At 37.8% G+C, this 24,796-nt stretch overlaps 1 protein-coding gene across 4 annotated transcripts in view; it reads right to left on the bottom strand.

The window, feature by feature from the left end:
- The window catches only part of LOC134531581 (eukaryotic translation initiation factor 4 gamma 2), a 247,063-nt gene that overhangs the window by 153,027 nt on the left and 69,240 nt on the right, over window positions 1-24,796 (bottom strand). For all 4 annotated transcript variants that reach the window (XM_063367296.1, XM_063367295.1, XM_063367294.1 and 1 more), the window contains exons 4-7: window positions 24,496-24,606; window positions 24,150-24,413; window positions 22,744-22,920; window positions 1,427-1,758 (exon numbers count right to left, since the gene is read on the bottom strand). In XM_063367296.1, the coding sequence (XP_063223366.1) occupies window positions 1,427-1,758; window positions 22,744-22,920; window positions 24,150-24,374 (734 nt within the window). In that variant the 5' untranslated portion in view covers window positions 24,375-24,413; window positions 24,496-24,606. The remainder of the gene's footprint in view (window positions 1-1,426; window positions 1,759-22,743; window positions 22,921-24,149; window positions 24,414-24,495; window positions 24,607-24,796) is intronic.

The raw sequence follows: 24,796 nt of genomic DNA, 5'->3' as shown, positions 1-24,796 counted from the left end.
TGAAACACCTTAAGTGTACTAAGGTTCAGTATCTCGGTCATTAGTCTATGGCCGCTTGAAGAACCTGTTCACATACTCTCTGCTGATGCTTTGTCTATGGTCAGGAGACACATTGTAGGCAGAGCTGCCAACCTCAAATCACACCCATTAGTAATGACAATTATATGAAAAAAGTACGCGTAAATCATGCACGATAAATTTTTCCTGAGGAATTATGACACACCCAAGATAAAACAAAGACAATAATATGCAAAAAAAATGAAAAATGTAGGCATATGTATATGAATACAATCAAAATTAATGAATCGAAAAAAAAAACTAAGTAAACAATACAATCATCTGAATATGTACAAAATGTCAATAATTTTACAGGAAATTTTCAACCTTCAATTCAAAGTATTCAAAGTTATACTTTTGAACAATTGTCTTTTTATTTGCTTCTTTTATCCTGGTTGGATAAGAACTGTCTGATAAACAAACAACAGAAGACAAACAAAAGAACTTGTAAACAATAACTATGCGTTCGTTACTTTCGTTTCTTCAGATGTAGCGAAAAAAATAGGATATGGATTTATTGCTCGTCATGACTATAAAATATTCTGCATGTTTCTTTAATTCAATGTGCCCTCTAGTCATCCCTTCCACCATGTGCAATAGAAAAGTCACACGTGCATACATTACAAAACGCGTGGTGTTCCAAAACATTTGAAGATGACAAGCATGGTCATTCTTTTGAATAGTTAGGTCTTAGATCAAAAGTTTTGAAGAATTTCGTTCTTTTCTTTCTGTAGACACGACAAAAACACTATGGTGAAAAAAATGACTTTCAAAAAATAAATTAAAACAACACAGGTTAGCCAAAGTACCGTACAAAAATTATCGTGATGTAAGTAGCCAAAAAACGAAAAGTCCGAGAATATGTACTAGTTGTATCGTACAACGGACGTAATACCATTCCATTATTATTTCAAAACACGAGAATTAATCTACTCATTTCGACAGTACATGCGCACACATACTAGTTCCGTTATTGTTTTTGTTTACGTACACGCTGTTACGTTTGAATAAGAAAATTAAAAATAAAGTACAAGTTTTTGGATGGTAATTTTTTTCAAAATTTGCCTCAAGGTTGTTCGTTCAAGTGAATATTTTTGTTTCAGGAAGAAACGGACAGTCGTAAAATTTGTTAAGATGAAATAAAATTCAAGGTTATTATATACGTTTTTGGCGGGACCAAACAATGAGTTCGGTTAAGTGAAGTGTTCGTTTAACTGAAGTTCGTTGTACCGGTGCTTTCCTGTAACTACCGCAATGTGGCTTTCCCACACACCTCTTAATTTTGTGCTGGTTCCATGAAATACCACAAATAGAGGTTTTACTTGTAAACCAAGACTCAAGATATTAGCAAAGCAGTCAAGCAACTCACGAGGGCGGCATGGAGGGGGCGAGGGACGGCCCGGACAGGGGCAGCGTCCCCAGCACGTCCTCCAGACCCGACCTCTTGAGGCCCGGGCCGAACAGCTCGGCGCGGTGGTGCTGGTGCTGCTGGTGGTGCTGGTGGTAGCCCCCCCGGCGCCCCTGCTCCTCCTCCCTCATCTGGTGGATGGGCATGGGTCCCTCCGTGCTGGTGGCCTTGCGCGGCACCCAGCGGTCCCGGCGCAGCTCTATCACGTCCCGCAGCATGAAGCGGATACGCAGCGGCAGCTCCACGCTGTCTGCCAGCATCTGCATGCGCTCAAAGTACTGGTTCATCAGTTTCTGCAACCAAGCAAACCCACCACTGCTCAGACACAGGATAGTAATCATATTCTAAATCCAAGAAACGGTAATCCAACAAAGGTAATACACGGAATATAAACATTTTAAGTGGCTATGTATGCAAAGGGCAAAATTTCACCAACATTTCTAGTGATTTCTATACCCTTCCTAAATCAAATGGTTGCATTAATAATGGTTTTGCATTAATTAAACCTTAACGTTCCAACTATAAGGACTGAAATACACTGTTCATATTACGCAGAACAAATGTTCCTATGGAAAAGGATGTTTAAATTAGTGATGGGATTTTCGATACTTCGATACCTCGATACCTTCTATACTTGACGGTATCGCAAAGTATCGAGTATCGAAACTGTAACTTCGATACATTTTTTCGATACCGGAATGCTTGTTCATTTGTATTGAATTTAGTTTTGAGTCGACATCGCACAAAATACAACTACAGTAGTACCTCGATGATACGTTCCCGTTTCATACATTTTTCTGTGTCACGCCGATTAATTTTGGTCCCGCCGAAAGTACTATATTTACAATGGTTTACTTTCCCGGAACATACACTTATAAAATAATTAATTTCCCGTTTCATACGTTTTTACGAAGCGGAAAAGTCCTAAAATTCACAATTTTTTTTGTTATATTCCTACTGATAAACTACGTTTTAATGCTTTTATTTTGAAAAAGTTCATTGTTTACCTTTGCAAAAGTAAAAAATAACATTATCGCATCATAGATATGGATAGTATCAGGAAGACTGTGCACTTCGATAGTAGCATCTATGGCCAGCATCAAGTGAGACTAGTGGCGTAAACTAGCAATGATTATGAAAATGGTGCACGCGCTTTACCAAGGCATGGATATGATATTTTGTGCATTCATTAATCTTTGAACTGAATATACCAGTTTGTTATTGTTTTCTTACGATCGGTTTGTTTTGTATTTTACGTTTCTCACGTTAAAATTTTATTTAAAATTGTTTTGTTGCATAAGTTGTTTGTAAAATGAAACAAACAAGAAAAAATTTCTGATTTTCTTTTTATTTACATTTGTTCGCGGTAAAAAAAAAGTGTACTGGAAAATAAAGGGCTAACTCTCTTGAAGATAGTTTGTATTTCGCTTCTATTTTTTATACTCAAGTATTTAAAGTTGTTTGCAGTTTGTATTTTTGTAATAAAGAGGGAATTTATATAGTTTAAAGCTAATTTATGTTATTTGTAATAATTGTAACTTAATGGGAAAATATTTTTCCCTGGAGTATCAAAAGTATCAAAGTATCGAACTGAAAAAACAATACAGAATTGAGTATCGAAAGTGTGGTATCGCCCTACCTCTAGTTTAAATGAATGGTGCAGTTTAAAAAAATCATGGGTCTGACAGTGTAACGTACGATGGGCTTCAGATAAACACTCAAAAAATGAATAAGTGAAAAATATAGCCTTGGAAGCATCAGCCCAGAAAACAAAAGAAAAACACTACAATTATCACAGAGGGGCCGAGACGTCGTACAAAGGAATATACTTATAACTAGAGTCCCGTAAAAATGGTTTTATTTTTCCTTAAATTTCGTTTTGAAAAAATCAAATTTCGGTTTTATTTCGCTGTTTTGGTTTTTCATGTTTACTTTAACTTTTGAGAATGGTTTTATGACCTACAAGTTTTGCTTGGCTAAATAATAGTGGCACGGCGTATACTCGTATACTGCACTCTAAAGTCAACACTATTGGCAAATAAAAATTGTAGGCTTGAAACAGCTCGGCACGGCCCGGTGCCGCCTAGCGCGCTGCCTCGGCACGGCCCGGTGTCGCCTAGCGCGCTGCCTCGGCACGGCATGTCTCAACTTAGTATTCTTTTAATATTTCTTGCTGCTGTTCTTTGTCCCGTTGACGCCGTATTCACTTGCTTTGCGGTCGTATTGCATTTGCTGAGAAGTGTAGTTACGGCAGTTAAAGGTCACTGATTTTGCTTATCAATCGGCGTAGTGTCATGTGTTCATGTTTACGAGTAGTAGAGGTGTAAAAGTAACGAAAAAAAGTGTACCCGTATGTATTCGTTACTATAACAATTAGTACTCGTTACTATCGTGTCGCTACGTTACTCGTTACTTCTGATACCGCATAACATGCAATGTTATGTTGCAGCAACGAATCGAGTCGTATTGCGTACGCGTACAGTATGACGTCACGTAAATAATAATAAATAGAATATAAACAATTAACAATATTTGATAATTAACAGTTTTTGTTAACCAAGAAACAATTAAATCTCATTAGAGCGGTTTTATTATATTATCTCTTTTAAGATAAAAACAACAAAAAACGTGAAAATACGCGATAATAAATAACAAAAACATACATATTTCTAATTTGTAAAAAATACTTTCTTATAAACAGTAAAAAACTTGGACGACAAATTTCCATATTATACTTAATAAACAAACATCGTTCTTTGTAACGTAAATTCATCGAATATGCGCGCGCATGCGTAAAACATACGAAAAATGCGAGTAACGAAATCCAGCCGTGTGTAACGTTTCGTTACTCGATACTAGATGGCGCACCCGTTACTCAGTCAGTACCGAATACATACGGTTTGCTACACCTACAGCTCTAACGAGTAGGTTGCCAAGCCAGTCAAACGTAGTTGAAAGCATGAGGTTGTTAACTGTTCAACATGAAAGGAAGAATTAAAATTTTATATTTCTCTACAAGATTAATGTGTAAATACAGCGGGTTGAAAATCATGGCAGCTATATTGTGTTGAAAACATCGCCGGTATTTTTTATTAACTTTGTGTTGATGCTCAGGTACATTTTTCTCTTTTTAATTAGTTTATGATTGCAATTACTGCTTTCGTTTCAAATTGTAATGATTACGTGACGGGAATACTGTAAATCATTATTTACTTTCATTACTACAAAGCGGCCATGTTGAAACTTAGAAAAATGGCGATATGCCGTCAACGTCGTGTTTACTTGTTTTTCGCGATGTCTTGCATGGGTGGTCTAATTCATTATTATCAGTTTTATTTCTCGATGCTGTGCGATTTCGGTGTTTTGTCGCGAATTAAGGTAAATTGCGGTGTTATTTCGCGATATCGCGATTCGCGAAATTTCCGTGTCTCTACTTATAACCTACTAGCAACTCTAGGAGGCTATGTGGATCGAGGATGAGTAATAATGAAATAACAAGAATGCTGGTTTGATTTATATAACTGCCCTTTTACTAAAATTATTTACTTAGCTTTTTCTTTTCTTTTATCTTCATCTTTAAGTACACATGTATTAAAATACATTAATAACAAACAGAAGGGAGCCCCGGGGCGAAAAATACATATAGAAAGAAAAACAACCATATCTCTAAAAATTGAGCCTGGTTTTACGTAAGCTCGCAGGCTCAAAAGAAAGACAATTACATTTTTTTTTTTTTTAATTTTCTTTTAAAATGAATTTAAACAAATCCTATGTCCTGAAAACTGGCGGTCCTGGCACCGGATGTTTCTGTAGATTTAAGTCCAGAAGAATTCGATTTAAGAAGATCCTTGTATGTCGACCGGTGTGGGGAGGAATCTTGTGACTCCATGAGCCCAATCACGGACTGCTAATTTTGGCAGTGAAGTTCCATTCTAATTCTTGCACCCAGCCTGTAACCAAAATCCCAAATTGCTTAGAATGGTTAGCAGACGGCTAAGGCCGGGCAAGACTACGCCCAGGGAAAGACAAAAAAAGGAGGGGGGGGGGGGGGGGGGAAGATATAACGACCACTTACCCAAAACAGCGGGGTTAAATCACATTGGCTGGCACCAGGAGTAGAGTTGGCAATTCCCGGCGCGGAAGTCCGCGGTAGCCATGACGAGAAAGGTAAAAAAAAAAAATTAGATTAAACAAAACTAGTACGTGCAGCCAATTTTAAAAATAAGAAAAATAAGGCAACTGTTCCTTGACGTTCGAGACTGCATGTCATAGTGCCGAGTCTGGGAAACAATTCAGTGGAAGACTCGCGAATTGCGACGCGTGGTCCGTACTGTCCAGAAGCTGCCCGCCGAACGTCCAAAAATGGCGTTGGCACGCCTAATTAAAGAAAGTTACGGCGCAGGGGGCAGAGGGGGGGGGGGGGGGGGTTGGCGCCTCCCGCTACCACGCCCTGGTGAGTCGCAAGTAACGACTTGTGTGGAACGACCTCTCCAGTTGGAGCCAAGTCGATCCCTTAGGGATCGTCCATTAATCACGTGGGGGGGGGGGGGGGGGTTCGGAAAAATCACGAAATATCACAAGGGGGGAGGAGGGGTGTAGAGAGATATCACGTGTATTTATTTTTTCACGCGATTTCTACTAAACCGAAAAGCGACGCGTGACCTTGACTCGCCGTAGCCTGGCAACAATATCCCCGCCCGGCTCGGCTTGCCAGTCGCCAGTCAGACTGTAATTTTGGCGCCGAATATACATGCTGTGCTTAATTTTCCAGAACTAAATTAGATTATACCTATATTTAAAGATAATATTCTGAAAATTTTAAAAATATTTTGTACCGAAAAAATACAAGTGATTTATTGGGGAGGAGGGGGGGGGGGTAGTCTAAAACCTCACCACAAATCACTAGGGGGGAGGGGGGGTTAAAAATTTGCTAAAAAAAACATCACGTGATTAATGGACGACCCCTTACGGCTGGCTCAGAGGGGCAAAGGACGTGCTGCCCTCTGGCGGAGAGAAGGCGGAAGTTGCCCGTTAGTTCTGGCCGCTCTCACTAGATGTCACGGGCATAAAGTACAGTAGACCCGGGTGCGAGTCTTTTCAAACTTCGCGCCCCATACTGGCGACCAATCGCGCTCGGACAGGCAGTACGGGTCATAGGGGGTCGTTGGCTCCCAACACATTTGGCAAAGGAGGGGCGGGGGGTGCTGGAAAGAAACGCTTACCCTGGTGGGAAAGGGCTTCCATTGGAGACACAAACGTGCTTGGGCGTTGTTGAACCTGACCGGAGTTATTGGCGAAAGACACCGATGTCAGACTGTCTCTCGGAAAGGGTGGTGATGGCAGGTTGCCTTCCGCAAGCGTTTTGCGACACGACAGTGTTGGCTAACAACACCCGGGGCATGGCTGCAAGCAGGAAAAATATGAAGCCGGCTGCTTAGCTAAGACTAGCCGGAGAAAACTACGGTTCACGAGTCAGGAAAAAAAAGGGGGGAGAGCACTACACCGAAGAAGCATGGGTCCGGCCGTACACTGGGCAGAAGAAGATTTAAAAACTGGGCATATAAGATTAGATAAAAAAAAAAAATTAGGAAATATTTTTTATTATTATAAGAAATAATGGTGCCGAAATGGCGCATTATCGGCACAACAGGATAGATGTGAACCAAACAGTGTTATGTAAATGAGCACTTTAACCCCTTCCCTTACAAATAAAATCAACAGTGCTTATCCAAAAACATTAATTTTTTTAATTGCATATTCAAAAATAACTATATTTGCCTATGAAATTGCACATAAGATTGATATATTTATTTATTTAATATAAATATTGATTTTTTTATTTTCCAAAAGTTATTATCCCGTGTTAACCGTGTCATAAATTTCCACGCACAAAATTGTATACAGTAAAACCTTTTTGTTGCGACCCCATTTATTGTGACCACCTCTCTATTACAACCCGATTTCGAGGAACCGTGAAAAATTGCCGAAAATCCGAAGAAAATCGGACAGAAAATAAGTTTATTGTGGTGAGTAGCGTGTTGCTGCGTTTCTCTTGCCGAGTGCTTCCTGTCGACCGCTGTCAGCGCTTAACAACCCCCATTCCAAGTCCCTTTGCCGGCAGGGTGCAGTTAAAGGTTTTTGTGGCAACGTGTTTACGTTTAGCTTTTTGCGAGTGTCTAGTGTGGTACGCAGTTAAGGCAAAGCTACCTGCTGGATTTCTCTTGATTTTGATAACTATCGGTTGACAATACACAGCGACCGACTGGATGCACGCCCGCCTCAACTAGTTTTAACTACCGCAGCGATGTTTATTTTGACAGCTCAAGCAATTATCTTTTCCCGTGGGTTGATAGAAAAAGGTCGCTTCACCCAGCATAAAAAAAAAAGCTACGCCACTTATTCCCCGTGCAGGAAACCTACTGCCTGCCATCTGTCTACCCCGCCTTTATCTTTCTTCTAACATTCCACGTTTCGCCTCTCGCGCGAGCAATAACTAGGGCCACGATTATATGGTGAATCGCGAAATTTTCTGCGAATTTATATGGAAAATGCAAAAAAAGTGAATTTTAAGAAAAACCGCTAAATAACACCGAAATTACACAATACAAGTCTCTTATATTATAATGTGAAAAGCTGGATAGTCAAGACTTGCCCGGGTCCTGGTTAGTAAGCTGGAAAAATTTCCTGCCTTGCATTTCTATGTGCTTCCTCTAATCATCTTTAGGGCGCCGTCTGGTCAGCGTGTGTTAGTGAAGCGGGATGATAAGAGCGACGCTCAATGGTAGTTCTAGCACGGTAAAATATCTAAGTGCAAGGCTCTGAACTGGCGCGCAATTATCACGTTCCCGTCAGATAACTGTTAAATTTGAGCAGTGACCGTAACATTATATGGCGAAAAAATAAAGATAAAGGTGTAATGCATTTCCCTATGATACTTTCAAGAAATTTGTAACGGGTTTTTTACACCTAAAACTTCGAAAACATGCCTTTTAGCCATTTTATCTCAATAGAACCAGTTGGGCATTAACAAATTCTAAAATGCTTTTCGTAAACAGACTCCAGTCGGATATCTAGTGTAGTTTGGAAATCGCGTAGGTTTTTCGTGGCTGTGCGCGGCACACGACTGCAGTTGCCATGCGTCACTCGCCGAGAATGTTGTCCGGCAGGAAGGGCGAATATAGTTCATTTGTGGCAAAACTGAATACTTTTACGGCCCTGCTAAATTTTTCCATTAAAGAAGTTTTGAAGTTTCAGTGATTTTCCAGCAGAAATAATGTATCAAAACAATTAACGGAAAATGACTGTCGCAGGGGCCCTTAAAAATTTTTCATTTTACCAGAAATGGACTATACAAACCTTGCTTTTGGTGCACGCATTTTGGAGAAGGGGAGGAAGGATGTTGACAGTTTCACATGCCAAAGGACGTTGAGGAAGGAGGAGGGGGGGAGAGACACGATGGTTTGTATGCCTGGGAGGGATGAACCTTGAAGTCTGGACAAGGGAAGGAGAGGTAAGCTGTATGACGTCATGCATCCGCCGCCTGTGCTGCAGCCAGCCTGTCTAGACGATATTCCCGCGCTCCCACTTACGTTGCACAAGCTACTATTGCCGTATTTTTAAAGGAAATGTCCCATTATTTTTTTGTTATTCTTACATGAACATTATTGGAAGTATTAATGCCGACACAATAATACGCTGTGTGTTAAAATTAATAGATTTTAATGATCTTTCATTTCGTTTTTTTTTTTTTTTTAAATTTTTCTTAGTCTTATTTTCACATTTTGGTCAAAATGTCTAATTTTTTGACGGTTCCCGAGAATGTATTCGTGAAATCACTGCTTCGTTAAATCCGGGGTCTTTCTCTGCAGATTTTCTTGCCATTTGAGTCACGTACTCTGCTGCACATAGCGCATTGCCTTGTTGGGTTGGCTTTCTTCTCAGTAGCTGGTATCAGATCCGGAAAATACCTTGCTGTCAGACGAAGAGGATGTGCTGTGGTACCTGGACGTCCCTGAGATGGCGAGGTGACAAACGGGCAATATCTTTCAAATATATTCTGGACAATTGTCATTCTGTACTGTAGCGGAGATTTTTTACCACCTTGCTTGCAGTACATAATATATGAATTCCACAATGCTAATTCCATTAGGTGGAAAAAAATCTTATAATATTTCTTTCCACTTTTCCTAGGAAGTGGATAAGTGGACATATGTTGATCAACTAAATCAACTCCTGCCATTGTGTTGTTGTAGTCAACTACCACCTTTGGTTTTGTTACAGTTTTAGAGGCAGTTTTCACTTTGACCGTATCTGCATTGTGGATGGTGCTAAGAACGACATCCTTTTTGTCTTTCCATCGAAGAGCAATCACTTTTCCTCTCTGAAAAGCTGTAATTTCGCCCCTTTTCAGTTTTTTTGTTTTAAGTTGGGTTGGCATTTCTTTTCTGTTCATTTTACTGTGCCATAAGTGTCAGTGTTGCAAGAAATCAGAATCTCTGCAAGTTGAGGTGATGTTCTGTAGTGAGACAATATCCCTTGTCTAAAAAGGGCTTCATGAGAGTCATCACAACTTGAGATGACATCGGAAGTTCTTTGAACTCTTCATTTAGTGAAGTACCTTTCCCTGTGTATATGATGGTAGAGACCACGTAGCCGCTTTTCGACTCGCATAACATGAAAGTTTTTATTCCAAATCTGGCACGCTTATTGGGAATATACTAAACCCATCCTAGTCTCCCCTTATACAACAGCATGCTTTCATCAATTGTAAGGTCTCTTTCGGGTGTAGAGACCAAAAAATTTCTTCTCTAGGTTCTGATACACTTTCCAAATTTTATTAAATTTTGGGTTGGGGTGAGTTTCAGCATTGTAAGATTCGTTGTTAGAAAAATGTAGATATTGCTTCAGTTCAACAAAACGACGGTAGGACAGTATTTTTGAAAAAACTGGAACGGAAACCAAAGGATTTTTCGACCGATAGAGCTGTTGATCAGGCAACCACACAATGCTCTGTAATATTATCACAGCCAAAAAAACAATAATTTCTTCTTTTGTAGTGGGACGAAACTGTTTTGTTGAACCTGGTTGTTTGGCTTGAGTTTGCTCTGCAAATCGGTTTGTTTCAGAAACAATGATTTTGAGTAAATTGTCATCGAAAAACAACTTGAAATACTCCAACAAATCATCGCTTTCATCTCCTGGTAGCTGGAAATTCATTGTTGGAATACCTTTGAAAGGATATCTTGGTGGTGGTGGAGGACGAGGTTGTTATGTTTTGTCTATCTTGCACCACTGTCGCAAAGCCGACCAGTCAACAGAACTGACGGAGTCTGAACTGCACTCACCTTCTGAACATGATTCGCTACCAGATTCTTCAACATCGCCATCGATACTTACTATTTCACTATCATCACTATCCATTTTAGGATGTAAGATCTGTCAAAACTTCAGTTTATATACATTCAATTATAAAAAAATAAACTGTCCGTAAAAACATAAATTTTAGTCACTTATAATAAATAAATAATCAAAGAAACACGTAATTATGATGATCTCAATTTTTACAATTGTGGGTATTCACTTGCAATATGTAACTGAGCAGAAAACAAAATACAATTTGTCAAAAACGCGCGCAATCGACACGTCGCAGAAGGCAACACGCAATACATGAAAGAATAGCAGATAATACAAGCAGCACAATCTAGTGACAGCTTGCGGAAGCAAAACAAGCCAGCCTCGCTAGCTCGGTAGGCAGTAAAATCTTAGTGGAGCATTGCGTAGCATTTATACAGTAAATATACGGGATTATTCGGGTTGGTAAATTTTCAACCAAAAAACCACTTAAAGACCGAGTTAACTCGGGATAATATATTTTTATTACGATTAATAGCCTGAGTTAACTCGGGATAATCAGGGAACGGGTTAATTTTTGAAAAATTAAAATGTAAATATCTGGACAGTAATTTCAGTTTGCCAGTAAAGGATGGTATGAAAAGTTCGCTGAAAGGAACGTGACGTGAGTTGATGGGCAAGTCAATCAGCCGACTGATGATAACTATATTAAGTTACGCGGTGTCATATTTGTCATTTAAAGTATTCAATGATAGGCTTATAAAGATAAATGGTGTGATATATTTCCCTACATATTGCTATTTATGAAGACCAATGCTCATTAAGAATAAGTGATTTCGGATAACACAAACATTTTGAGGAACGCATTAGTAGTGCTAAATGAGGGATTGGTGTACTCACTGTTACTTCTGTTCTGAGAATGTGAAGGCATTTAACAGCAGGAACAAAAGTAACATTGTGTATCCAAGGTTTTACCCATTCCTCATGGCCCCAATGTATTAGTACCACAGTGTCAGGAACATTAACAGGATTCTCTCTTTTCTGAATTAAAATGTGACACAGAAATGGTCGGCTCTACCCATGACTGTAATTTCTAATCCGAAGGTGTTGAAAAAGAAACAAAACTTTTCAAGAAAAGTGCATTAAATGACGTTGTTCGAGATACTGGACTTGCAAAGGAATCTGCCGAGATACTCGGGTCTAGACTTTGTGAAAGGACGACATACTATTGGTACAAACATCACGAACAAGAATTTACACCCTCCTTTTCTGAAGAAGGAACTAAGGTTTATTGCAGCAACTTCTGGAGGTTATGCTGGAACTAGGATTACCACAGTATGGCCCTATCCACTGGAAACTTCTTATTGATGCCTCCAAGCATAGTTTGAAGTGCGTCCTTCACAAAAAAACCAACTTGCATCCGTTCCTGTCGCTCATTCAGTAATTATGGGAGAAACATATGGAAATCTTGAGATGATGCTGTGCAAACTGAAGTACCAAGAACACAAATGGCAAATGTGCGGTGATTTTAAAGTCATAGGTATTCTGTTAGGTTTACAAGCAGGTTACACAAAGCACCCATGCTTTCTGTGTGAGTGGGACAGTCGCGCAAAGCCAGGTAAATGGAGAATTGTAGGCTTGAAAAAAAATCAAACAATAAACTCTTGTTGACAAATCTGACGTACTGTTTACCTCCGCTTCACTTCAAGCTAGGGTTTGTGAAGACAATTTACGTGTGGAAAGTATAACAAAGTTTTGTGTAAGCGACTGAAGCGTGCACAAGCATTGCCACCTGGAGGCCTGCCAGCCGTGCTGCTTGCCACCGAGTGGCAGACTACCCGCCTGCCATTGCCCTCTGGTGGTGAGCCACCCGTCTACTTACAATTAGGCCTGTGCGAATATTCGAATTTTCGAATATCAAAACGAATAGTTTATTATTCGTATTCGATTCGATTTCGAATACTAACACTTCGAAAAAACGAATATTCAGTCATTTACGAAAAAGGCTGAGCGGGATCACTACATCTGGCCACGTAAAGCCCATTTGAACGCAGTAATTCGGAGCGACAACTAACGTATTTTATGTAGAAGAATGTCGTCAGGTCGTTTAAAATAGATTTGAACTGTCAGCATACTGATAAAGATAAATACGTGTCTGTAAAATTCATACAACCGGGATGTTATAGGTGACAGTTTTCAGATTAGAGGGTGAAACATGGTTTGTCGGCACTGTAATTTTGTTCCGAATGTGACGGCGAAGAGAGAGAAAATTGTACAGACCATGTGGAAAACATCTGGCCGCATACTCACAGCAAAGACTCCAAAAGCCTAACATGCTACGTCAATGTTTTTCAATAGGATAATACACAGTAAACGACTGGACGCAGGCCGCAACCTCCCCCCCCACCCCTTCAAACCCCTCCCACCCTTCCCAAATTCCTCGCGTAGTGACAGCTCAGGCAATTATCCTGTCCCACGCGTCAAAAAAAAAAACTCTTGCCAAGAACTTACTTAAAAGCTTGCAATCACATTACATGGTGCACCAAGATTGTGAAGTAAATGTGTTCTCTATGATGGTAGATCCACGGTTCAAAGATTCACTAATTAAGGATGAAAATAAAAAAAATAAAAAAATGGGTTGAAAATTTGTGCAGGGAGGTATGTAAGGTGTGTAAGCTGAACACAGTAGCTGAAACTATAACTGAGACAAGTGAGGCTACAAGTGAAATGCGTATTAAGAAGTCATCTCTGTGGGCCTACGTGAAACCTTCAACAGCAGCTGTCTACTCTTGCAAGCTACGAAGAAACTATTCAAGGAGAAGTAAACAAATATCTGACAGCACCCTTAATCCCAAAGAATGAAAATCCTTTTAGTTTGTGGTCAGAGAAGGGGCGCACTTGTTTCCGAAACATAGCTGTGGTAGCAAGAAAGTACTTGCCTATACCTGCCACACAAGTGTGCAGTGAGAGACTTTTCTCAACAGCTGGCAACATTGTGACGTGTAGAAGAGAGAGTCTACTCCCCGAAAATGTAGAGCAGCTTGTGTTTCTCCACAAAAATTTAAATTAGCTAATATGTAGTGATGTGACAAGACTCTTTTTAATACGAACTAATTATAAAATTGGAGAACCTTAAAATTTTAAGTACTGTCAGTTTTTTGATTCTACATACATTACTATTACGGTAAATATATATCTCAGTTGTTACGGTAACTGTAGTGCAAATATGGTAGCTATCATGCTTCTGTAGTAATTATGGTATTCTACAAAGAATCTTTAGTTCTTTTTATGGTAATTATCTTAAAATAACTATTGGGTTTGTACTGTAGTTATGGTACATCATCCATATTTCTTCGTATGTTGTTGTTCAATTGTCTTTTCTTCATATTTACGTGTGCCATTATTTGAGACGGGAAGTTTCAGAAAAAATTTTAACGGACATTATATCACACATTTAATGGCGTAAATGATGAGACCTCGGGCAATTAAACGCTTTATACGGAAAAAGCTACCATGCGGGACCTCGTAAGCGAGTTTTACTGTATTTTTTTCCCGTAAATAGTAAAAAACCGAATCCTTTGACGAACCCTATATCAGATCCGCCGAACCTTTGAATCCTTAGGATTCGGCGGATATTGGATTCTGTCGCCCCATCCCTAACCATAACTCTTCTCCAAATTAAGTTAGGAAGGTGAGACAGGTGTCATTTTGCAGCATTTGGTATGGCCTTCATGTGATATGTAACACAATAATGTCTAGGGAAAAAAATAATTTTCAAAATAATTTTTAAAATTTTGGAAAAAGTGCATTTTTAATTTTTTTTTCCAAAAAATTCCATAAATTTTTTTGTACAAATATTTAATTGTCTATAAAGTTTCAAAGTGGAGAGTTAATGGGTTCAAGTAAAATTAATTGAAAACTAAGGCCCTTTTTGTCAAACCTAAGGTTAAATGTTGGCAGCAAAGGAAAGCATAACAGAATACAGTAAAATCTTATTGTAAAATACACAAAAAAAATCAGATAATTATATTCTGTACACTGAAAGTATCTTAAACTGAAACATTTTTTCATTAAAATTTACAGGGAATTTCATTTAAAATGAGAAATACTTTATGCTGAAGTAAAATACGTATATGCAAGATTCCCCTGCACAATAATTTAATATGAGAAATAAATTGAAGAAAGAAAATTAGCACTGACATGTTTGATTGCAATTTTCAATTGCAGTACTTGAAAAATTCCTCATTGGTTTTTAAAGTGTCATTTTCAGATAGCACATAAATTATTCCAGTTGGTGTCACAGGATTTACTGTACATAACACATCTGTGAGAGGAATCCATAATACATCTGGTTTCCCTTTATAAGAAAAGAATGGTGATGGTCCAGCATAGTGGAGAAATGTTACTTTCACTTCATCAATTTCTTCGTTTTTCTCCATAACATAAGCTAGCCACCAGTTCTTGTCATATACAACTGCAGTATAGTCCTTTACGTCTCCTATTTGCGGTTTGTCTAGTGATCTTGTAACAGTTACTTGTGATGAATGTGTAGCTCCAGAAAATATTTTCACAGTAATTTTTGATGTGCTTGAGTCAACAGGTATAAATGCATGATATTGCTGAGTTCCTTGGATGGTAATTGCCTGATTGAAACGATCTTATAAAAATATTTCTGACTATGTAGTCCTCTTGTGTAGTGAAAGTGAAATTAATACCAGAAATATTTTATACTGCCCATTCATAAAGCTGGAAAGAGGTCATGATCTGGTTTTCGTAGGGCCGTTGCATGCTAGCTTTAGCTGCTAATCTCTTAACCGTACCTCCAACTCCATCGCAAGGCCCTTTACCGTGAGCTGTGGCTGAAAAATGCCAGTCAGCTGATATGTTCAAGTCTTACTTGTGAAAACACCAATTAATGAAATTTTTCTTATTTTTATATTGGGCAGGAGACCCATCTGAAAAGTAAAAGAATTTATGAGGAACGTTTTTAAATTTTGTAATCAAAAAAGCAACCAAATTTCTTTGAAATGCGTAAACAGCAACTGTATTGTGTTCTAGGCAGTCAGAAATTACAACGTAGTTCAAATGTTCAATTCTTTTTTCTCCTTTATAATATATCACAAACGGGTGAACTGTGGCATGTCCCTTAGTCCGGTGGTAAGTCTGGGCTTCATCTTGTACAACTATACTGTAGTTTTCTGAAAAGTCGAGTGTGTTGGCAAATTCAGATTCTTTTAAATTTTCCTTTAAGTGATTCATGAAAGAGGTCTGTTGTTTAGCAATAAAGTCGTGGCGGACTAAGAGTGACAGCTTGTCACAGAGTAAATCAATGAAATCTGCTGATGATTTCTGCAGTGTCTCTAAATTGCAAAGGTCACCTGAAATCCACTGCCGAAATGTGATCTTTCGAATCAGGTGCTCTTCAAATGACTTCTCAAGGACAGTCCGTATTGCTGCAGTACCAGGACAATATGTACAATGTCCAATATTGCAATCTATTGTTGGTGGATTACATACCATTATTGGTAGGCAATGTTTGTAAAATCACATAATCTTTCATTTTCAATCATCAATTTGACATTTTGATGGATTGTACATACACACACTGCATATGTCCTATTAGAACCCGCTAAAATACAATGCTTTGGACGAAGCTCCGGAAATTTTGAAAAAATTATTTTAATATTTGAAAATTTCTCCTTGAATAAAGTGTATCCCTCTTTCAGATTGCACAAAGTCTTTTTGATATTTTTGATTTATTTTTATTAGGTTCAGTGACTGTTATTAACACCAGGCATCACTCTACTGACTTCATCATTTTCATAAAATAAATGGACAGCTTCAACTACATCTTCTGAGAGGTGTTTGCCTGGTTTGGGTTTAGGACATTCTAACATTCCTTTTTCAGCCAAGAGTTTTTTTTATTGTCGTACCATGTAGTTTGGCGCATCAAACTCTCACATTATTTTTAACTCCCCAATTTGGTAGTAAACAGGTTAATATCATTAACTTCTTGCTCCTACTAGTAGAACTCCAGAAATTGGCTTTGAGGTTTTGCAAAACTGATTCCTCTAAATCTTCACCATCATCCTCAGAGATATTATCTGGCAACTCAAAAAGTTTCCTTTTGATTGTGGAGTCAATTGTTTTAATTTTTCTGCTTGCATAACTTTTTGATTTGAATTTTTTCCTATAAATAGGAGATTCTACTAGCCCTTGAAGTGAAATATGTAATAAACCACTCACCTCTAATGATGCAGAAAAACTGGGATCTTTATCCGAATCTGAACTTGATTCGTTATCCTGGTGAGTATAAGAAGAAGAAGTAGCAGCAGTATGTAATGTTGTAATTTCTATTCTACAGCTATCACAAATTTTTGCTCCCTTTGGCAATCCAGAAAACAAACTGCACATCCAACTAGTAACATTCCTTAATTTTCTTTTTTCCTTAATGTTGTGATTGCTTTTTTTTAATGGATTAAAACACTGTAACTTCAAAAATGATTCACTGAGGGCCATTTCTTACCGTAAACTGCCCACCTTTTCATAGGGTTTCAGTCACTATCATTATGAACGCATTACCTTTATAAAAATAAATATAAACATTCTCAATTCAGAATGCATAAACTCCACTAGTAATATAAATATATGGTCACTTTTTATATAGGCCTAGCACTGATACATGTACTAACAACTTTGATACTACATCAGAACAATATAGACTCCTAGCATAAACTAGCTGAAACCTCTACTGTACAGTACTCTGAAAGAGCTAGGGGGGAATCCCAGGGCAAAGCAAGGGTATCACAGAGCTAAGGGAATCCCAAGGCAATGCAAGGAGAATCTTAAAGCTAGGGAAATCCCAAAGCAAATTGAGGGGAATCCTCAGTAGCTGGATGCTTGTCTGAACTAATCTTTGAAATCCTGTATCAGACACAAGCAAAGTGTAGCACTAGAATTAATTACAATTGTGTTATAAGTGATTTTTATTCAATTTTATGTGTTTATACTTTCAACGTAACTTATTATAACTATAAAAATGGTTAAATATCATAATTGGGTAAAGTAAAGTATAAATATGGTTACAATTACCAATTAATTTTACTATGAACCCATTAACTCTCCACTTTGAAACTTTGTAGACAATTTAATATTTGTACAAAAATTTTTATAGAATATTTAAAAAAAAAAAATTATAAATGCACTTTTACCAAAATTTTAAATTTAAATTTTTAAAATTTTTTGAAAATTATTTTTTTTTCTAGACATTATTGTGTTACATATCAGATATCATATGAAAGGCCATACCAAATGCTGCAAAATGACATGTCTCAACTTTCTAACTTAATTTGGAGAAGAGTTATGGTAATTTTAAAATATGACTGTTGTGCGATTTTGAGTGTTTTTTCGAAAATTTACACACCAATATATTCAAAACGGATGGATATATCATTCTAAAATTTTATATTTTTGTTAGTCTGTATGGAGGTAACAGCTGTGCAAATTTTCATCAAAATCTGAGATGGTGAGGTAAAATGGGTGTTTGATTTGACATGGAATAACCCTAGTGCAGGCCTGCCGTTTTTACGGATTTTATCCGTTTTCACGGATATTTGAAGCTTAAAACGGACTAACGGAAAAACGGCGACATTCACGGATATTTACGAAACTTCGCCGATAGTTTCATATTTGAATTTCATTCGTGTAAATATTTACATTCAACTACCTATTTGAAGTTGTCAAACCATAGAAGCATCCAACAGTAAAACAAACACTCACATTAGGTGTAGCGCCATGGAACTTCCCGGAACTTCCAATCGTTTAACCACAAACCAAAAACATATACTCCCGCATATCATTTCATGAAGTACAATATCTATGGTTTCGGGGAAATGTTTTTTGTTTGTTGAGTTACACGCTAAGAAGTGTCATGGCGTCAGTAAACATTGGTATATTTTGCCATTACAATGTTTTAGGTGTGGCATTTGTTTACAAACTTCTGACGTGATTTAAGTAGTAGTTTTGGTCTTAGCTGATTGTGATGGAGAAAAAACGAAAGGCTTCGCCGGACAGGTCACTTTATAAACAGCGTTATCGTAAAGAATGGGAGGAAGAATTGAAATGGTTGAGGCGTGGCAAAACGGAATTTTCCGCCGTTTGTTAGACTTGCAACTCGGAACTGAACGTGACAAAGGGCGGCTTGAAGACGTACGTTCATGCGAAAAACCAACGAGCTGCTGATCAGAGTTGTTCTTTGACGAGTTTTGTAACCAAACCAAACAAAATAATTGATGCGGAACTGTTATGGGCGAACTTCGTTTGTGAAAACAATTTATCTGTGAAACTCGGTGATAATTTTACAAAACTTGTCCCGCAAATGTTTCCTGATAGTGAAATCGCAAGAAACTTTCATTGTTCTCGCACTAAAACTAGCCAGATAATTATTCAATCTTTGGGTACATCAGCTGCAGATTATGTTACCTATGCAATGAAAACACAATTTTTCACACAGATGATTGATGAATCAACTGATGTTACAGTCACTAGGCAGGTTGTAGTGTTAGAAAGGTTCTTTCCATCTGAGATTGTTGAAACTCATCTGTACAAAGTAATGCCTTTGAGTGGTGCTGCAACTGGAGAAAATCTGCTGTGGAAAGGGTTTTCAGCAATCTCAAGATGGTTAAAACTGTTCACAGATCGTCAATGGAATCACCAATGCTAAATGCGCTGTTGCATCGCACAATGAGAACATCTGCAGGTCTGGCTTTCAAGCCCACTGACGAGATGCAGAAAAGAGCACAGAACATGAAAAAGTAGCTAGTTAATGATGTGAAATACATTTTTTTTATTAAACTTGTAAATAACTTCAGTTGTATGGATGTATTTATAGTTTGTAAATAAGAAAAGCACCAAAGCCTATACTGAAGAGAAATTTTAAAATTATTTTTCATTTTATTGTGATACCAACTATTAGTTTTGTAATGTAAGTGGCAAATCTGAAAAAAAATTTTACATTCATTTGATTTTATTTTAAATTATGCTTTGTAATGCAAAGTATATTTAAAATTACAGCGAAAAATAAAATGTGTCAATTACGGCTATAAATTTTACAGGAATTTTAAATGCTGTAAAGAGGATTTAGGAACCTAATTTGGTGGCAGGCCTGGCATAAAGTGTCACAGTATGAAATTAATGGGAAAACATGTTTTCCACTGCTTTGTAAACTTGCAAAGGCAATGCTTATTCTTCCACACAGCAATGCAGGGGTGGAAAGGATATTTAGTAAGCCCAACTTTATCAAGACAGCGCACGGTCATGTCTTGAATCGCCAATGCTAAATGCTTTGTTGCATATCTCTTCTAGGAAGAATATGGCAGAATTCCAGCCAACAGAATAAATGAGGAATAGGGCAAAACATCTGAAAAAGTGATATTTAAATACTGCCAGTGGTGAAGTGTAGGCTACGTATGTGTAAATACTTGTATAAAGTGTTAAAAATTGAATTGTTTTGATTGAAGTATAGTTACGTACATTATGATCGAGTAATTTTCATAAAAATTGCATATTTTATTGTATTTTTTAATGTACAGGATTTTACAGGATATTTTATATTCAAAACAAGTATATTACAGGATATTTCACATTTCAATCAAGGATATTGTTTTCAAAGTGGTGGCAGCCCTGCCCTAGTGTCCTCGGTCAGGATTGGATATGGTACTTTGCATGTTTACGTCTGCCATTTCTATGATCTAACTAAATGCGAGCCACCGAACAGCTAGAGTGATGTCTTTTGTCAGCTTTGAATATAGAGTAACACGTGTTTGTTTTCCGCTTGTATCACGTCACTGGCTACAGCACTCTTACAGCAGTGGACTAACTGCACATAGTGAATCCCCGGGTCACGAAATGTAAGCCTGCAGAACATTGCTGAGTAGGGGACGACTGTGGAGCCGAGCTTCACCCCTCGACGGTTACAGGCGGGACCGTGATAGCCCCATGCATGGTATTAAACGCAGCAATCTTTAATGAACTGTTTAATTGGAATAAACGCCAGACCACGAGGCTCGAACCCCTCTACCACCTATCTGAGCAGCTGGGATTGTCACCATGCCAAACGGTATTACATCCAGCGACATCAACGTCTTAAGCAGGTTTTAATGCAGTTTATGAATTTTGTAATTTTTAGTGCTGTGTTTGTAAAACCACAGATATCAATCAACCAACATAGTTTTAACTTTGCATCCTTCATCCCCTTCCCACTACCCTTCATTTATTAAAATCAAAATTGAAAATACATTAAACAAACTATGGATACAGTTTTAATATGGCTCAAATTCCATTCCTTTTGTCTACAGATTTATTTCCAAAAGATTCAAAAAATTTTACAAAATCAACAATAATCCCACGTTGAAAATTTAAACAATTGTAGTCATACTTTAGAATGCACAAAATTTTCTGTAACAGCTGACTTATTAGCAAATACATTGTTTTGTTCCTCTTATGAAAATATGTTAAAAAAAGAAATAATATAATACAGTAACAAAAAGTATAAAGACAAAGTGTGGTGTAGAAAAAGTTATAGATGGACGAGTTGAGGTTTTTTGGCATTGAGTCGAGTCGAGCCGAGTTTAGCAATTCATATTTCGAGTCGAGTCGAGTTCGAGCCAGTTCGAGTTACATAATTTTATATTTTTTTTGCATCCATTGATAGAAGAATTGTGTATCCAAGATGCATCTGCATTATTTAAATATTTTAAATGATTAATTAGCAAATCATTACGTTATTTAAATATAAAAAACTAGGCTTATGTGGTCTACCGTGTTCCGATTTTTTCTCCATTTAAAATCCACTTAATATTTGTATCAGCATTTACTTTTGCCGAAATTCGTATGCCGTTTTTGGCTTTTCACTAGTCAGTGTTGCAAACGTCTACCTACGTAACTTCTCAATGTAAATACAATTTCCGCGGCAAGATTATTCGCCCGGAACTGTTACAACTACAAGAATATCAATATGTTTAATAAAAAAATATTTCATGCATTTGATTTGGCGATCAGTAACTGATTGCCAAATAAAATGCATGAGCGTTGTTATTATTATATTGTATTCAAACAAAAAGAAAGTAATTTTTTCTTAAACGTTTTTGACACGCAGCGCTGCGTAGCGGAGCACAGCTAAATTTAGTTCCAAAATGCAAGGCTGGCTGGCCTAACACGCAACCCTTTTTCACGCTTCACGGCTTGGATGTTATTTACTTAATATTATAAAATAATTATATAGTGTTTTTATATTTAGGTTACGGAAATCTCTTGTCTATAAGAGTTATTATAACGGGGCATGATAAACGTGATGATTATTAATACATGTGCGTTTTTGTACAAATTTTTCTTCAGTGAAAATCCATTGACGTGTCTTGCAAACAAACGCGGTACCGTATTTGAAGTAAACACAGGATGTAAAACAAAATGAAAACAGTGCGTGCTGTTTTCCAAGTTTTTTTTTTTTTTTTTTTTTTTTTAATTTTAATTGGTCATGTGACATAATTTTGTCCTATAAACTGTCGCCACTATCGAAAAAATCACGTTACGTCACGTTCATAAATGAAGGTAGGCCTAGGTTTGGTTGCACTTGTACCGTATAGCGCCGTAGCACGGTAGCGGGCAAGGTTAGGTTTGCACGGGATTTGTTTTGTTTGAAGGTCATTATCAATTCTTGCTGTATTAATGACTTGGCGAAAACGTTAAGACAACCTATAATAAAGTGCTATAATGTCACGATGCTGGTACTTAACTCGAAACGTGTTTCGAGTCTCGAACTTGATAAAATATGTGACTCGATTTTCCAGTTGAGTCAATCTGACCCAACTCGGCTCGGCTCGACTCGATAAACCAAGACTCGACCCATCTGTAGAAAAAGTAAAACTTGCCTTTCCCTTCTCAGAGTCGAGAATGCGGCCGCACGTCCTCATTATCTGACTGAGGCACTCCAAGTCCTCCGCCGTATCCTTGCTGGAGCCTTTCTTCTTCTTGTCCAGCAGCTGCTGGATGCAGCGATGCAGGATGCCCTCTGCCAGGATCTCCAGCTTCCCCAGTTCTCCGATAAACTGACACACAGCACATTCAACACTAATACTCATCCTCTTATAAACTATTTCTAGAGCCCATGAAAAATGGTAAATTAAACAGCCTCATTTCGCTGCTTTATATAAAAAAAAAGTATTTCGGTGGTATATTACAGTAAAAAAAAATTTTTATTTGTTAAATGAGTGCATTTGTTCTACTAATTATTTAATTTCATGATACACACACAAAGCTGTACATGATACTTGATACAGCAATTGCTAGATTCCTGCGTAAGCCTTACAGAAGTGTATAAGTTAACTAGTAGATTATATACACATTACTTAAATTTTACATCACAAATAGTGTCTAGAGTTTTACAGTCTGTGTTTATGTATTTAAACATTTTGAGTATTAAATAGGCCTATGATATGTTCCTGCATAAAACTTTATAGAATTAATTCTTTCCTGTTAGGAGAATTGGCCTTTTTGGCCAAATAGTTTGGTAAACATGTAAGAAAGGGTTCCCTAAAAAATTAGTTAATTACAATGATTATAGTACATGTAAAATTTCAGGCTCAAAAGTTTTTTTTTTTAATTTACTATAATTTGGTTTTACTACACATTTTCCAGCCTCTTTCCCATCAAGTTGTGTTTATTAGGACGTTAGAACCGTAACACATTTCCTTGACTTACCTTTCATGTATTAATTTAACCATTCCCTCATAGCTGGGTGATCTAGCTTCTCTAGGGGAATATTTGCAGAAACAAATGCACGCCCTGTATCGCTTGCAAATTTGACTTTAATTTCCTTTGCTCGTTTATGGAGAACAATATTATCCTAGAGTGTCACTTGCCTTTTGACTCCACAACCTGATGTTGATGCTTGACTTTTTTTCTTCTCTAAATGAGATGCTCGCTGTTTGCAGTGTTTTTCACAAGTATCTTTCCTTTTCCAATCTACTACCGTATTGCAAAATTTACACATAATATCTGCTTTTCTTTATTAAAAATAATGAATCCTTCATGCTCGTATTCTTTAGCTCGTTCAAACACTGATACGACCTTAGGCATTGTGAAACACAATAAACATCACCAATTTTAACACACTGTCATTGAACTACAGAAAAATATATAACAGAAAATAGCAGCATCTGTTGCACTGCCTCAATGAAGACACAATCAGGTTTCAGCAATTGGATCCGTGCAGTATAATCATGGGCAGTGCATGGAACAGCAAAAATGAAGGCGTCCAAAAGCATGCATTAGATACCTTGATATTGCCGAGCATCTTGCGCTTCGCCAGCTGCCGTCGTTCCTCCTCCTCTGGTGCCAAGGGGCCATCGCGCTGTTCAAATGCCTCTGTTGCCTTGGAGCGGTTCTCGAACTCAGCACGGCACTTGTTCAACAGTAGCAGGCGGAACGTGCAGCACGGACTGGACGGTGGCTCGAAGTTAGGTGCTTCCTCCGACAGTCGTTTGCACAGCTGTGCGTACATAGAACTGTACTTGGGCTCATCGAGTGCCTTTTCAAAGATCTGTAGGACAGAAAATGCACATCAAGCATAGAACAGCAGCACTTTATAAAGACAACTCCTCAACCACTTATTAGTCACCTACCAGCAATATTACACCTTTAAGTATAACACTGGAGTTGAGTTCAGTCTGCAGCAAGTCATCACTCAACTTCTGGAACTTCTCTGGAGTAAGCTTGTTGAGAATACCCCGAACCTGCAACATACAGCCACACTTGCATCAAATATACTGTGCAGTAAGCAGCTACATATCCAGCCCATTATCACACTATCTCTGTAATATCAAAGCACCCAGCAAGCAGAAATACATACAATCGCTAATGTCTCAGGAATTATCTATGATCCAGCCATCTTGGGACCACAGCCGTGCCCAATTAGCCATTTTA

Source organism: Bacillus rossius, chromosome 5 (assembly GCF_032445375.1).
Source record: "Bacillus rossius redtenbacheri isolate Brsri chromosome 5, Brsri_v3, whole genome shotgun sequence".
Lineage (NCBI taxonomy): Eukaryota > Metazoa > Arthropoda > Insecta > Phasmatodea > Bacillidae > Bacillus > Bacillus rossius.
This window is presented reverse-complemented; position numbering and strand designations above follow the sequence as displayed.